At 41.4% G+C, this 16,896-nt stretch overlaps 1 protein-coding gene across 4 annotated transcripts in view; it reads right to left on the reverse strand.

Annotated features, from left to right (window-relative positions):
• Positions 1 to 16,896, reverse strand: part of LOC133134884 (catenin alpha-2) — a 300,097-nt gene that overhangs the window by 61,393 nt on the left and 221,808 nt on the right. For all 4 annotated transcript variants that reach the window (XM_061251445.1, XM_061251444.1, XM_061251446.1 and 1 more), the window contains one exon: positions 1,654 to 1,734. In XM_061251445.1, the coding sequence (XP_061107429.1) occupies positions 1,654 to 1,734 (81 nt within the window). The remainder of the gene's footprint in view (positions 1 to 1,653; positions 1,735 to 16,896) is intronic.

Genomic DNA, 16,896 nt, shown 5'->3' on the forward strand with positions numbered 1-16,896 from the left:
CTGTTTGAAGTCTGTTGGAGTACACTAGACATACCGTATAGACATGCATTCTTACGCTCATGCATACATGCATACTTGACCTACATTATGATTATTTTCAGCGCAGTTCTGTTCAGAATGGGACTGTATCACCCATGACTACTTCATCATGGATAAAATGTGTTCACTACAGTACTTTGGTGCCTCCTGGGTGGAAATTACTTGGATCCAGGAACTGTGTTGTTATAGCCACTAAAAGCACAATTATTTGGTAGTAGGTCCAATGTGGAAAATGATGATCAGGGTATTCACAAAAATTCCATCCCTAGTACAGTGTTTTGAATTAAAGGTACAGACTACATGTGTCATATTCTTATGCAATTGTTAATACGGTATATTTACACTGCGGAGTTTGTCATAGACATTTAAATTGCTGAGAGTGTGTGTTGCTGAGATTAAATCAAATCAGTGGTTCTGCTAACCATTAAAATGGTAAACATGTCAACAGCACCTTAATTAACATAGCAATTCGAATAACATGCATGTTATCTATGCTGTTCCTGTTTAGATACCGGGTCTGATGGTGATAAGGAGGGCAACGCAGAAGAAAAATACAGCTTTTAAAAGTTGTAAAAAATAAATGTTTTAAAAGTTTGAGAACGGAAAATCTCAATGTACCAGTAATCTGAGGAGCTCTTACTGACTTAAATCCGCCCAATCACGAGATGACATGACATGAACCCCACTGCTGCAAGCTATTGATCATAGTTGGCTAACGACATAGCAGATGCTGCTGCCCTCAAGGTACGCATATGTACCACTTGAGCCAGCCAGAAGCCCAGTGACACCCTGTTAACACTGGTTTACAGCATACCATCTGTAAGAAAGAACGGCAAGCAGTGCTGATGTTTACAGTATGGGGGCTGTATAAGCAATTGCCTACGCACCTCTATGTAAACCTATGTACAGCACAATGCAAGAATGATACACTTATGGTCAAGCTTATGGTCAATTAGTATACATACAATGCATGCAGCTATTAATATGTCATATGCAGCAAAGCACACGGTTATATAATAATAACAATAAAACATAATAATAAATAAAATAAAAATAAAAATAAAATAATAATAATAATGAATATATATAATACTAACACTGTATTACAGAAATATTATGGAAAAAAGAAAGTTTGAAAGTAGTAGAAAGATTAGAAAGCAATTATAATCATAGAGCAGTATTCTAATCTTGTTTCAGTGCTGCCTAGTCTAATAAAATAATTTTGGAGCTAATGCTTTTGATACAAATAATGATCTACTTCCATTTCTAATATGGAATGAACTGTGGGCTTTTATATGTTTATAGTAACTTTATATAGTCTATTTCTCACTACATAATTTAGATATTCTTCTCTCATTTGGGATTACTAACCTATACACACCAAGACACTATATTAAAATAATTATGCAATTAAAGAGTTAGACACAGAGCAAAATGTGGCAAGGGATGTTTGCTGCCCCAAGGAAATGAGCAGGTTTGATATGCTACTGAAATGGTTTCCATGGATCACACCATCACAGAGTTAAGTGTTTTAATGAACATAATAGCATCTCCACTGTTCTGACATTGACGACAAGGCACTTTAAAGATTAGAGAGTGGGCGAAGTGGCATACCTGTCTACGCAGGTCCCTTGTTTTTTTGGTCATCTTGTCGATGGCAGTGTTCAGCAGGTCACCCTTCTCTTTCCTACCTGTCTGCATGGGAACAAGAAACAATTTCTGTCAACATACTTTAGTTTTACCTTTGCTCTTACACATATTCACTGTCAGGCTGGACGGAAGATGCAAAACCCATTTCTGGTTCCATTTTGCTTATTACTCAAACAGGAGAGAATGGCATTAGCATTTAGTAGTCCAATGTAATTTTTGCTTGAAAGGAACAGGCAGTTCCTTTCCTTGAAAAGCCCCACATCATTTTCATTAAATGTACCAGTATAATTGGAGGCACGAAGGACAGCACTTTTAAATATTTAAACATGAGGGTCACCATTTCCTCCCTTGTTAGTGTATGCAGTACCAGCAGATAATTAATATTTCTATTGATATATTAATCAAAATATGTTTCAGCCATTGGTCAGTATGCCGCTGTCTTTATTCTGGTTTGTGTTCTTTCTCCTAGAGGTTGTTTCTGTCGCAGTCAATCATTTTTAATTAAATGTTTTAAAATTGAAAGAGAGGAACCAGTGTTGAGCTATTGAGAGCACGTGCAGAGGAAGGAGAGGAAGAGATACGTATGACTTATGTCCTGAATCCATTCGCAAAGAAAGCTAATGTAGCTATGGCTCCAATGCCTCTTTGCGGACACTAAACACCTGTGTTCAAAATATTGCATTGCCAATGTTAATATGACCCACCAAACCATACCAGACATGGCAGACTACGGCAAACCACATAGTGAAGCTAAGATTTTGATATTGCAGACAGTGTCATTTATATCATATTCTTAAAACAATATGGTGCATACGGTATCACTGGCTTGTGTGGCCCTGAGGGGTGCAGTTTAAGTAGCGCCATTTCTGCCATTTATGTGATGGCAAAATGAAATGATACTTTCATCTGTGTCATCCGTATCCCTGTGGAATATCTTTATTTGTGGTCTGGTTATTCATTAGCACATTTGAAATGTATTCCCACCACTCTTCACTCTTCACTCCAACAGCTCTATTAGTCAGTTGAGTCTTTGAGCTCTTAATCATCTGAAAATAAAACTGGTATATTTTTGCATAATACTTTCAGAGGACATGTGACACAAAACCCACAATGAGAACTAGATTGACGGTGGCTGTGAGCTTGCAAAATAGGCCGTTTGCTTATCTTAATGCATACATATGATGAAAGACAGGTTATGTTTAATGCTTTTTTCCGCCCTAATTTGAAATGCCTAAACGTGCCATTTGTGTCATCACCCATTGCTGGAATGCAGTTAAAACGAATCAAATGTCAGAGGCACAAATGTTGTCACCTTTCTCTCTGGAGTGCATCATAAAACAACACAACGTGTCACTGAAGATATGGTGAGGATATTAATATTTTCAAAGCCTAATAAATAACTGCCACATGCTCCATTTCTGCTCATGCTGGGCTCTAGAGAAAATGGAAATTTTACTAGGGAAAGCCTTTTCTGAATGTCCACATTCTGTTATATCACTGCTTTTACAGTATGCACATGCTTTTATTTCATTACATTTGTATTAAACACGTGGAGCAAATAAGAGAGGCCCATCCTCCCAGTCCCTGGCTTCCTGTAAAAAAACTGATGTGACCTCCATCCTTCTCCAGCCATTTCTCCACTGCATCCTTGATCAAGTACTCTACTAAATTGTTTCAGTAAACATCTAGCTACTGTACATAAATGGATTGTATGCCCAAATAATGTAGGTTGTATAAGTCCCCCTGGATACGAGAATCTGATAAATGCGAATGAATGGCGGTTAAATTAGTAAACATTGTGAAATATGGATGAAAATGTACAGAATTTCAATTTTATATAATTGATTTCCAGGGCAACCTTCTGCATGTCTGTGGAAATAAACTGCAAAAAACATGATGTGCGATAATTCACGATTGCTAAAATGTCCAAAGGCCAATGAGCATTCTCACACATATGAGTCATTGACATTAATTAAGGGAACAATCTGACGAACATGCATCACACATGAAAATGCCATAAAAGGCCTCTAGTGATGACTGAGTTAAAGAGCTCACAGCCACGGAGCTGTTTTAAAAAAACATTTACATTTTAATCTTCCACATAAATGATGCTGATCTACTTTAAAAAATGATTACATTTAAGCCATCATTTATGCAAGTGGGATTCAGCGATTTGCTACTCTTCAATGAGATAAAATGCAACGTAAAATAACTCCTGACAACAGTGGATTATCTTTACACAGGTAGTAGCAAAGTTTTATGAGACTTTTCAGTCATAATTAAATTCAGAATCATTGTATGTTCCCCTATGTACACCACTACTTAGTGCCACTACCACAACTATCTGATAACAATAACATAATTTTATGACATAAAATCAGGAGTTCAAGCAGCCAGCCCGAAAAAAAGCTTATTGTGCAGGAGTGACATTAAATATCTGAATGAAACTATAGTAGACATTACATATGGACACTGTTGACAATACATTGCATCATTAAAACATATTCCAAGTAAAATAAATTTTTCGTTGAATCCCCTATTGCATCTCTGATAAAAATAAAAAAAGAGGGTATACTTGAACCTCCCCCCCTTCACCAAACCCCCAGCAAAACTAAAACAAATCTAAAACAAAAAAAATGCCACTATGAAGGATATCATTTTTGCTGAACATATTATCATGGTTAATACAGCTTGGTGCAACACCTTCATGGTCACTGGTATCTGCTGCTGGTAACTTCAACAATCGCATCCAACAATTACTATATCCAACCTTTCCTTGCATCAGTGCCTCCCAGCTTCAAACTTGTTTTGAGCCCCTGCAATCTGGATTCAGTCCCACGCGCAGTACAGAGACCTCCTTTGTGAAAGTTGTTGACGACCTCCTCACATCTGCTGACTGTGTCCCTCGGCATGCTTATTCTGTTAGATATGAGCGCAGCCTTTGATGCTGTCAGACATTATATCCTGCCCCAGAATCTGCTGAATGTAGTTGTTGTGTGAACTGCATTATGCTGGCACCAATAGGAAGCACTTTATTACTCTCACTGGGCATACTTCTCACACAGCAGAAGTTACACAGGGCGTCCCCCAGGGTTCTGTTCTGGGCCCGCAACACTTTTTCTCCATACTCCCTGTTGGACAGATCATACATCTCTTCAGTGTGGATTTTTAGTGTTATGCTGATGTCACACAGGTCTATATCAACACCAAGTCCCCCTATAACCTTCCCTTGACTCACATCAAGCCAGTCTCTCTGCAATAAAACCCTGGATGTGACAAAACTTTCTCAAACTAAGAGAGAGGATATTCTCATCAGCTCAGAGTCCATTCTCAGTATAGTTGGGAATCTTTCATTATCCATTGACATCCTCCTCCCAATATTGGCGTTATCCTGAATTGCACTCTATCCATTAACCCCCACATAAACAGCACTTTTCTTCTGCCAAAGATCACTGAACGCAGTCCATCCCTCTCCCTTTCTGATAATAATAATAATAATAATAATTATTATTATTATTATTATTATTATTATTATTATTATTATTATTATTATTATTATTGCAGCACGGGTAGCACTGCCGCCTCACAGCAAGGAGGTCCTGGGTTCGAATCCCCGTCGGCCGGGGCCTCTTTGTGTGGAGTTTGCATGTTTTCCCCGTGTTTGCGTGGGTTTCCTCCGGGTACTCCGGTTTCTTCCCACAGTCCAAAAACATGCAGGTTAGGCTGATTGGAGAGTCTAAATTGCCCGTAGGTATGAGTGTGTGAGTGAATGGTGTGTGTGCCCTGCGATGGACTGGCGACCTGTCCAGGGTGTATTCCTGCCTTTCGCCCAATGTATGCTGGGATAGGCTCCAGCCCCCCTGCGACCCTGTTCAGGATGAGCGGGTTAGGATAATGAATGAATGAATGAATAATAATTATAATTATTATTGTTATTAATAACAATAACAATTGTATTGTTTTTATTATTATTAGTAGTAGTAATAGTAGTAGCAGTAACAGTAGTAGTACTGTTACAGAACTAATGAATGGACATGTCACTTCCTTTAATTGAAGCATTGCACAGTGCTTACATCATTGCTCCTCATTTGTTGCAAGTGTTTTAGTGGAACCGATCTGAACAAGCTTAGTGCAAGGCAGCAGCTGCGACAAATGTCATGGCTCTTACAAGCACCCCAGCACCACCATGAGTCAAGTAAATTCAACTGAATTACACACATACATAAAACTGAATTACGTTTTTATGAATGTGCTGCAGAACATGGCAAACTTGCAGTAAAGCTTGGATTTATGAATGTCAGTTTCTACAACACTAAATGTCAAGTTGCATGGTCTTCAAGAGAATACCCTCATCTCTCTCCCTCTCTCACTGCTGAGTTGGTGACTGTTTTTTATGTATTTCTTTTAACCAGAATAACTGCTTTTTCTGCCATCCAGCTGACCCAGCTCAACCACTGACAGTCACTTTTCCATGTTCAGACACAGTAGGAAAGTCCATCATCTGGAATAGAGTCATACAGTCAAATTCTTGAATAGAAAAATACAGAGGAAAGCTGCCTGAAAGCCATTGTAGACTTGGGTATAATGATCTTCTGACATGATTTCTCAAATCATGCCACAAAGATACAAATACCCAATTATCATTCATACATTTTGGGTAGTATCTAACCTTTAGATCTGTTAGAGCTTCTGTAGCTCTCGAACAATGCGAGATTCACTTTCTACAGTGTACTTAGAGATATTTGTGAGGTTCATGCATTTCTTATTCCTTTCATCTGAAAAAAAAAAAGATTCCAGAAGAAAAACAAATAAATGGAGATCACCACCCCACAGTTTTTTTATGCTAAAACCTGTGTGTAAATTGTTCTATTCAAGTGCGCTTTTTCAAGATGTTCAATTTTAATGGAATGGCACCCTGTGGAACTACTTCCTCGACTGCTCCTACAAAAAGAATTCTCCCAAAAATGTGTTTTGTGACAAAAAAAGTACTTTCCTCTACTGAAAGATCTACTGATCACATGGAAGTATCAACATGAACAATGTATGACACCCACTATGAACATAGTTCCCTGCTGAAAAAAATAGCTCAAGCTAGGTTTTGCAGCAGCTAGTAGCCGGTTGACCAGTTCAGGTCATCTCCATACTCAACAAGGTTTGTCTAGCTCAAGCTATGTTTTGAAAGAGCTGGTCGCTGGAAATTTAAAACTGGTCATAGCTGGATTTTACACCAGGGATGTTTGCTTGCCTGCATTCCCAATGCAAACATTCTGTATGCTGTATGACCACAGAAACTGCCTGCATGTGCCAGTAACAAAGGCTATAACATATCTGCCTGGAATAATAAATTCTGTTTTACGATCCATTTTTAAAATCTCTCAAATGAATAACGTGGGATGTTCAACTGATGTCTTTTCTTTTTCATAGAAAATTGTCACCTTTAGGCCTGGCGCAACATATAAGTCATGGACACACAAACTAAGAAGCACAAATCATAGCCATAACAATAAGTAGTGCTGCAATGAGCGAATCCTGTATCAGCCCAGAACACCCGGCCCCTTTTTTCTTCCAAGCAACGGACTGCAGCACGGCTGCAACAGAATGCTAAGAAGTAGAACATAAACGTGAATTACAGGGTTTGGTTTTCTCCATCAACTGATTAAAGTCTACCAGAGAGGGACTGAATTGAATAAACCCTGATACAGCAGAGTGTGATGTTCCATCTACTCCTTTCCATCATCACATACGGCACCCAGGAGATTTGTGTCTGCCAAGCATCTAATAAATACCACCGCACAACATCAACCGTCGTCGGTACCGTCATCACGTTGTCCTGCGACTGCTTTTAATGAACTGAATCATTAAAGCGTGATTCTGTCTTTCAGGCCTCAAAACTGCCTTTAGAAATGGCTGATTAGTAGGCAGCACAGGCTGACATGCTCATGCCTTCTTTGGGCTGTGAATCACTATTTCAGCATACCCTAAGAGGCTAAACCTACACTACCCTTTGTTGAGGTTATACCTACACTACCTAGTGGTAGAGGCTATATCTGCACTACCCTTGGGTACAGGCTATACCTACACTACCCTTTGTTGAGGTTATATTTGCACTACCCTGTGGTACAGGCTATACCTACACTGCCCTTTGTTGAGGTTATATCTGCACTACCCTGTGGTAGAGGCTATACCTACACTACCCTTTGTTGAGTTCATCTCTACACTACCCTGTGGTACAGGCTATACCTATACCACCCTGTTGTAGAGGTTTAATGTCCTGTAGTCAAGCGCAGGCTACTGATGTTTCCCTTTCTGCCAACCCGACCCTTATTTAACTGAATGACATCTTAACAGCTATATTGTTCAAGTCAAATGCTGGCACATAAGTGGGGATCATGTCTGTGGACCATGGAATGCACTCATACTGATGGCTCCTACCGATGTGACTGTAGCCTGGGTTTTGTCTCATGGTCAATGGGAGCCAAAATGTCCTCCATTACACTGTAGGCCATGGTAACCCAATTGGCTAGTTGTTAAACGATGGTCATGTTACTTTAGAATGTATCAAGCATGTCTTCATTGTATCCTTTTAGCTCTCTCTATCAGTGTGCATATGTGTGTGTGTATGTTTGTGTGTGTGTGTGGTCTGCATACATGTTCGACACAGAACAGAGAGAGAGAGAGAGAGAGAGAGAGAGAGAGAGAGAGAGAGAGAGAGAGAGAGAGAGAGAGAGACTAATAACTCAATATCAATACAGCAACAAGAAGAAGATTTTCATCTCACAGAGGATTCATCTCCTCATCAGATTAGTGTGTTAAATAATATCCTTTCTGGCTCCCTGTGATTTCAATTACCAAAGTGAAGCACCATGACTCGGCACACAGCTTCCCTTGGGTCCTTCCAGAAGATATGTCTCCATGTAAATGCAGAAGCACTGAAAGGGACACTCATGTAGCTGTGAGAAAAACAGGTACAGTGGTACTGCTAGTTTGATGGATCATTTTAACACAGAACATACTATAAGTGGGTAAATTAATGAATAAATAAACAAACCAGCAAACAGCAATTAAATACTTCATCATGTATTGCCTCTAGCCTATGTCATTTTGAGCTTGTATTTGCTATTTTTCATGAAAGCAATGCCTGCTAATTCTGATCATTTTTCCAAATATTACTCACTAGTGATGCCCACACAATGATTGTTTTCATACCACTTTGAAGCTATTCAGTTCTGTTAAATGTTTTCTCCATATTACTCACAATTAACAGAAACACTTGAACATAACTTGGAAAATATTGGTATTACGAAACACTGAATTATGAAATAATATTGGTAGTATGAAATGATCAACATGCTCCCATTTCAGGTAACTGCACTACATGCTGGCCGTTTTAACTGCACTACATGCTAGCTGTTTTAAGCATACAGTTTGTCATTACTTTTTTCAGGCTTTAAAATAAATCCAAATACTTGATGTTATAACACAGAACTGAAAAATAACCGACTACCTCCGGCTGATACGTCATTCTGATTGGCCGAGACGTGTCACACGGGTGTGCATTATTTGCATATAACCTTTCTAACAACAACAGATCAAACAGGTGCAGATTTTTTTCACACCTAAAATATCCAACAAATGTCAATGCACACAACATACATGCAATTTCGATTTCAAGTAGTCCAGTTATAGCTGACCCGGTGAGAATAATATGTTACTGTAAGCTACATTACATTGAGTTAGGGTACACTTTGCATTGTCGGAAAGATAACCCTGGGAGATGTTCCAAACATAATGTAACCGTTTAACTTAAGCAGTAATAATAACATAAGTTACAACACACGAATGACTGAGGAGAAAATGATCCGTAAAACAACAGAAAGTGCCGCAAGCGTAGTGGAATATACTTAGACACGGAAAGCACCGAGATGTTAAACTATATTCAGAACACTGATATTCTGTGTAAACTACATATAGGGTGAAGTCCGTAAAACATTAAAATGTCTTTTTGTGGGACTGGCCAGCTGATTTTGATTCAGCTTTAAAATGGGAATTACGAGTGATTAGAAACCATGGGCTTAGAGAGCTTAGCTTGAGGAGGAGATACTGTTGAGTGGTGTGGTGAAGTGCCATGCTGTGGCCAAGGCATCCTTCTCCACTCTTACACTGACAGCATGCGAGCAGTCCAATGCAGGAGTTTCAGCTGAATATTTTCTGAGACCTGATAGTCTGGCCAACTGTAACTCTTTCATTCTGAAAGGACCTGTCCCGCCAGTATTATTTATTGCAGAAACCCACATACTGTTTATAGAACAAAAGGGGGAAAAATAAATAAAAAGTCTAGTCTAAAATAACACTGTAGCCTGCACCTGCATGGTATTGTATTTGCTTAGGTAAGTTCTCCTCGTGCACATATGGGGAAATTATGCTGATTATCAGAACCATACATCACAATGTGCTGTATGTTAAAACAATTAATACAGTAGGTAAATAATGAACATTTGCAATTTTTTCCACATACAATCTTTCAGCTATTTCTGTTTGTTGACTGTGTTATTTAACTATTCAGTAAAATGAAACCACTCTATGTGGTTTTCTTAATCTATCTTAAGTGCATTTTACAGTATTATTTTGGGACGAACTGAGAAAATAGAAAACAAATTTTTTTAAATGAAACCAGAGAACAAACTCACCAAGGTCCGCGCATAAATGAAACAGGGGTGTTTGGAGTGTGTGTGTGTGTGTGTGTGTGTTTGTGTGTGGGTGCACATACAGGTGCGTGTGCTTGTTTGTGTGTGAAGGAGTACGGGGCTGGAAGTGAAAATGGAAAACCCAGCGCGTCGCTCGTTTCTCACAGCATTTTGATACCGTCGGAGAGGAGGGGGAGGAAGTTGATAGGCGGGCCTGTGCGAGATGTAACACAGGGGGAAAGTTATTAAGCAAATACAAAACAATCCATTCCGGGGCCGGCTCCAAGGTCAAGGCTGCGGAGTCTCGGCGGATACCTGCTCGGAATGGAGAGAGGCAGGAGCGCTCAGGTAGCGCCCGGGCTGCCAGGCAGGGTCAGGAAGCAGCCCCCGCTCCCCCGCCCGCTCTGCCCCATTCATCACACGCCGCGCACCGCGCACCGCGGCTATTTTAGGCAACACTCTGTCTTTACACTGGGGGTGCTGCTAGCATGAGCATCGGAGAGAGGGAGGAAGAGAGGGAGAGAGGGAGGGAGGGAGAGAGAGAGGGAGAGAAGGAGAGGAGGGAGAGAAAGAGAGGGAGAGAGGAAGGGAGGGAGACAGAGAGAGGGAGAGAGAGAGGTATAGAAAGACAGAGAGAGGGAGATAGAGGGAGGGAGAGAGAGAGGAAGGGAGGGAGGGAGAGAAGGAGAAAGAGGGAGGGAGAGAGAGAGGAAGGGAGCGAGAGGGAGAGAAAGGTAGGGAGGGAAATAGAGAAGGGCGAGAGAGAAAGAGCGATATATAGAGAGAGAGAGGGAGGGAGGAGGGGAAAGAGATGGGGAGAGGGAGAGAGAGATATAGAAGGAGAGAGAGGGAGAGAGAGAGAGGGAAAGAGAGAAGAAAGGAAATTCCATTTGGGGCGACTCGTTCACAGGAGCAACAGAATCCATGCACTCCCTCATTAGTATGACAGCAGCCTCCCTGCTGCAGGAGAGGAAATGAAACGCCCCGCAGCAGATGGATGCGTTTACATGCATGTGCACCAAGCTGTGCGAAAGTGCATGTACCATTTCAGCAGCTCCGGAGAAGGCAGGGCCCGGCCTATCAGGTTTATAATCTGTCCTGTCCGTTATGTCGAGAGACACAAGCGGGAGAGAGTCTATGTCTTTCGGTTTTGTCTGGTTTTGCCCGGGTTTGTCAGTGTGTATGTATGTTTGTGTGTGAATGTGTATGTGTGTGTGTGCGCATACATTTGTATGTATTTTTGCATCCTCATATGGCGAAGGGTTGTGACTGTTTCTTTTCTCCACTTTCATGGGAGGGGGGTGTTGCTGATATTTGTTATTGTTAATGTATCTCAAGGCTTTTGCAACACAAGTTCACTTGTCATGAAAATAATGCACATTTGAATCTTTGAATCTTGAGTCTCTGTCTCTCTTTCTCTTTCTCTTTCTCTTTCTCTTTCTCTTTCTCTTTCTCTTTCTCTTTCTCTCCCTCTCGCTCTCGCTCTCGCTCTCTCTCGCTCTTTCTGTCATACACCCTGTCATACTTGTACTTTCTCACTCACACAAATTATTTTGCTCTCTTTCTCTATCTCTCTCTCTTACACACATACACACACACACACACTCTCATGTTCTCTCTCTCTTTCTCTGACACACACACTCTCTTCTGCTCTCCCTCCCCCCCTCTCTCCCTCTCTCTCTCATCTCATTCCAGTTTATTTATTTTATATATCAGAAGGGGGAATCTGCAGTGCCGGGGCGTTGAGAAATTACCATTCACGCCCACAGGGCCTGAGGAGATATCAGTCTCCTCACTGAGTCAGACAAATCGCATCGGTTCCTCCATTAGTCTGCGGCCATACCTGACCCCGCGGGGAACCCGGCCCTTCAGCGCGTTTTAATACAGATCGGGCCGCGGCCGCTTTCCCGCGCGCGACACGACAATGAGAAACAAACCACTTAACCGCGATAGACCGGGGATCTGTGCGCTACCCGCTCCGGATCCCCCAATCCCCACCCGCCAAATGGGATTGGGCGAGCATGTGGAGCAAAGGCATTGTCATGGTTAAAACCCATATAGGATTAAAAGGCAGAGGCGCCAGCGCCAGCGCCAGCGGGAGAGAATGGATATTGCTATTGCCTGTCACACGCGGCTGCCTCTCCCTGCAAGCGTCTGCGAGGGACATGTCGCTAACGCCGGCAACATTTCGGGGCGCAGACATGAGTGTAATTGCACGGTAACACACTGACAAGTGCATATTCCTCACACCCAGATTGAGCTGTGTATGTGTTTAAGCGGTTAGGGAGTTTATGGCTGCACTATGGGCCGGCCTGCCAGGCTCTCAGGAGCACCCGTCTCTTTCTTAGCAGGTAAAATATAAGCGTTTGCCGCAGGGCGCATAAACGACACAACCTCACCAAATCACTCACGCTCAGGGTCCACGTAACTGGATAAAGGGTTTTTTGGTCAGGTCCGGGTTCAAGTACAGATCTGTTAACAGCTATGACCATGCTGTCAGCTCCTATTTTAACCTAGGGGAGGGGGGGGGGGGGGGGGGGGGTGGCACAAACGCTACAATATACTACATGAAGGCTCATTGTCCAAACCCGGTGAACAATAACAGGAATGTAGACATCTAGAGGGGTAGAGATGTAGGTTGAGAGATCTTTTGATATAACTGGATTGGTTAACCCAATATAAATCAGATTTCACATGGACAGGGCCTAGAAAACTTTTCACTGCAAAACGGTTCACTGGGGAGGGTGTACTTGTACGTAGGGTTGCTTTCCACATGAATATGGGATCTGACCATATGAGTCATCCGGAGTTAGGCATGGCTGGCAAAGGGAGTTATATGTAGGCCTACTAACCATGCTTTGGAAACCCATCAGTTCATCACCGTGAAACGGGGGAACAGGAGAGAAAAACAATACCAGGTTTGTGCATCCTGGGAGTGATTCAACACCTTTTAACAGGTTCATTCACAGGCAGGTTTTGTGGAGGATTATGGCTACAGAGGTTATGTTTTTCACCTGACCTGTCGGTGCTGAGATAAAAGGCAGACATCAACATGGAAGGGCATAATTTGTTTCACACACAGTCGCTGCTGGGGCTTCCATATTTAAAAATGCACTTCAAGCTATACGTGCCATTATTCCAATGATTTCAAGCTGAATGACTTCAAAGAGAACAATTTAACAGCACTGGTAAAATCATTATCTCTCCCTCCCTCAAGGTCTGAGGTGGCTGTCCAATCATGTTGTACTGCAAACAGCTCGCGGACGGTAACTATGATTTGTGAGCAAATTACATTCTTAAAATCCATTATCCCCTCATTTACTGCATGTTATTAACCCATTACAAGGGTTCTAATCAAATAAGTAAGGGTGTTTAACACATGGATTATCCTTTCTGAACAACAGTGCTGTGGAAAATTCAAAATGGCGTATTTCTATAGGAGCACTTGTCTCAGGGATCCTGCTGTCCTTGTTCAATATCATATTCTTCATTAGTGCCACTGACTTCACCATATAATGAAGCAGACATTTAGAAGATGTTCATTTTGAAGAGCTGTTTTTATGAGTGCATTTACGCCTACTGATGTCTGAGTACTTGAAGATTTGACTTTTTAATGCTTTATCAAGAGTATGTTAAATAGCCCATATTAAGTTGTGCAAGCTGTGTGCTTTTATTTTATTAACAAATGATTTGCTGGTATAAAACAAAATTAAATACAACAAAAATGATTGGTGGGATACTTTATGAACATACTTCACAAAACATTAACATTATAACACAGGAGAGTCCAAAATTAAGTAAAATAAAATGCAGGTATGTCTTCATTTTGATATTTAGAGCAGGGTTATTAGAGCAGTCCTCTGAATTGGTTCTATGTGTATTAGTAGGCATTGTACATGATTGGCAACTAAACTACATGTGGCCAGAACAATTATATTTTACCCTTATGCAGGTAGTAGACCTGCTTCACTGAACATGTTCTGGGTTATACAGATTTTTTGTGTAGACTTGCCATTGCAATAAAGTAGTTTTAACATACAGTATATCTCATCAAAGATGAATGTCTTAGAGTATCTAATATATCATTTGAAAAAACCTCCCCTTCCTACACACTCCTCTATAACTATAATTTAACTCTTTGAACACTCTAGATATCTATAATAACCTCGATAGACAGCTGAGCTGTATTCAGTCACTATCACTAACGTCGAGAGTGATAGTTATAACTGTGATAACTCACCAAACTTGCTTTTAATTGTTAGTTAGATAAGGACAAATATAGAACAAATCCAAGCTTCAGTGTTTGATGAGAATATTCAGGGTTTTGTAGACTGAAGTGCTTTCCCACTGAAAGGTGTCCTCTTTGGGACCTTCTGTGATAAGTGGAAAAGGCTTTGCTTCCTTTGTGGTTGGCCCACAGCCGGCCTGCCCGGTTTACAGCTACTGGGGGCAGATGCCAGAAAATAGGGCCCCTCGGAGATTGGACAAATGGGATGGCGCCAACCCCTCATCTGGGAGGGCTTGTCTCTGGAAGAACTGCTGCCTAGCCTAGCCCGCATAGGCCAGCCACTACACTGAGAGCACGTCTTAATTAATAACATGGCCCTCACAGGAAAGGAGAATTGGAACGGGTTCTGCTCACCCGCCGACTGCATGCTGAGAACCGGGAAGATGTTCCCCGAACTCACAGCACAAAGGAAACCTCTGCAAGCTAGCGCCAACGAACACTTCTGTGCTGGGTTTCCATCGACTCTAAAGGCAAATCTCAGTATGAAACAAAGTAAAAAAAAAAAAAAAAGACCCAGAAAGAAATGAAAGCCGTTGCTTGACTTCACTGGAAAAAAATGACAACTTCCTGTCCATTGCTTCTCTTTCCTCCCTCTAATATAGCCTGCTGGGAGGCTTATCTTCTTGTTAGAGGAATTCCAATTCAGACAGCCGGAAGAAGAGCACGTTTAATTTACATATGACTTAATCCTGATCGTCTGTGGTCTCATCTAAAGGACCTGAGGAAAGATTTTCTGACACTTCAGTAGCACCAATTCATTTGCAAATGCGTGCTAAGTGAAATTGAGCGTGTATGTGGCCTGCCATACAATATTTGCCCAGCACATTAAAGAGCTTTTTCCTTTTTAATGCGGATTCCATACCAACAGGCCACCTGGTAAAGCAGGTGATGGCTCCAGTGAAATATATCGGGTCTCATGTAAAAATGAATGACCAAATTAATCGCTGAAACCACTTTGATCAAGAGTAAAGGTGGCAAGCACATCCGTAGTCCTTAATTAGTGCAGGTACTGGACAGAATAGCAATAAGAGCTACGATAAGTCAAGAAACAGTCCGCACACTGCACATACTGCTTCCATTAAATATGAAATTACTCTCCTTTCCTGTAGCCTTGCTGCGGACTGCTACTTGACTTGTCAAATCCCTTTGATCAGACAATTCCGGAATGGATATGATAGCGAAAATTGCTAAAATGCTACCAAGGAGTCGGCCCAGATTAATGTCAGCTAGAGAACATTGCTAAAAGGATACTTTTGTCCATGGTGGATCTCAAACTCTCGAATACAAGAGGTTTGACAAGCAGAGAATAAGTCCTGCACGAGGTCGATGTGTGAAAAGTGTGTGTAATGGAAAAGCTGCAAAGGCATCATGGGGGGAATATGTGACCATAAGAGTCCTTTCAAAACAGCCGTAGCCTTTTTATTCAAAAAGAAGTGTGTATCTCTGGCAGAGATATAACTGCATAGGGAGAAAATTAATGAAAGAATTATGAAAGCAAGATGGCCGTGACAAATTTTGAACTTGACATACATGGATTTCTGGTGAAATGTGTGCAAAAAACTGAATCAAAACACTAACAATAGGTCAACAAACTTTGTCCCTTTAATATATTTCCCAAAAATGATTTTCACCAATGTTCCCTCACATACCACACCATGTCTGCTGTACTAACAGAATGCAGTAGCAGAAAACACCAATAACAACAACTCAATGTTCTCCGGAAAAGGTCAATGGCACAGGTGAATGGCAAACAAAACAAAGACATTCAAAGACTTTAATTATGAAACCAATGCAGCAAGTCGACTAGCCCGCAGAGTTGAATTTACACAAAGAACAGTATAAGTTAACTTGAGCATGAGTGGTAAGAAATTAAGCAAAGAATATTTGGGGGAGGTTGGGCTGGGGGCGGGGGTTGGGTGCTGGAAAGTACGGTGGCATGGTAATCACTTGATTTGGTGTGAAAGTGCCCTTTAGGACTTAGCTTTCTGATTGAGTCCTGGGTCCCCGGGGCATGTTCTGCCTCCGAGCACTTAGTTTCAGTGATTCTCAGCAGGCTGCCTTGTTAGTATACCGCACTATTCAGTTCCTCAATGTGCTCAATTAGGTCTGCTTCATGCCTGGAATGGGGGGTGATGGGTGAGGCCACTGAATGGGAATTCAGCCATTGAAATTAGTGGCGGGCCAGAGTACACAACCTCACTGACTTTTCCCCACGGCTGCGTCCGACATAGAATT

The sequence above is a fragment of the Conger conger genome, chromosome 8 (genome assembly GCF_963514075.1).
Source record: "Conger conger chromosome 8, fConCon1.1, whole genome shotgun sequence".
NCBI classification, from domain to species: Eukaryota; Metazoa; Chordata; class Actinopteri; order Anguilliformes; family Congridae; genus Conger; species Conger conger.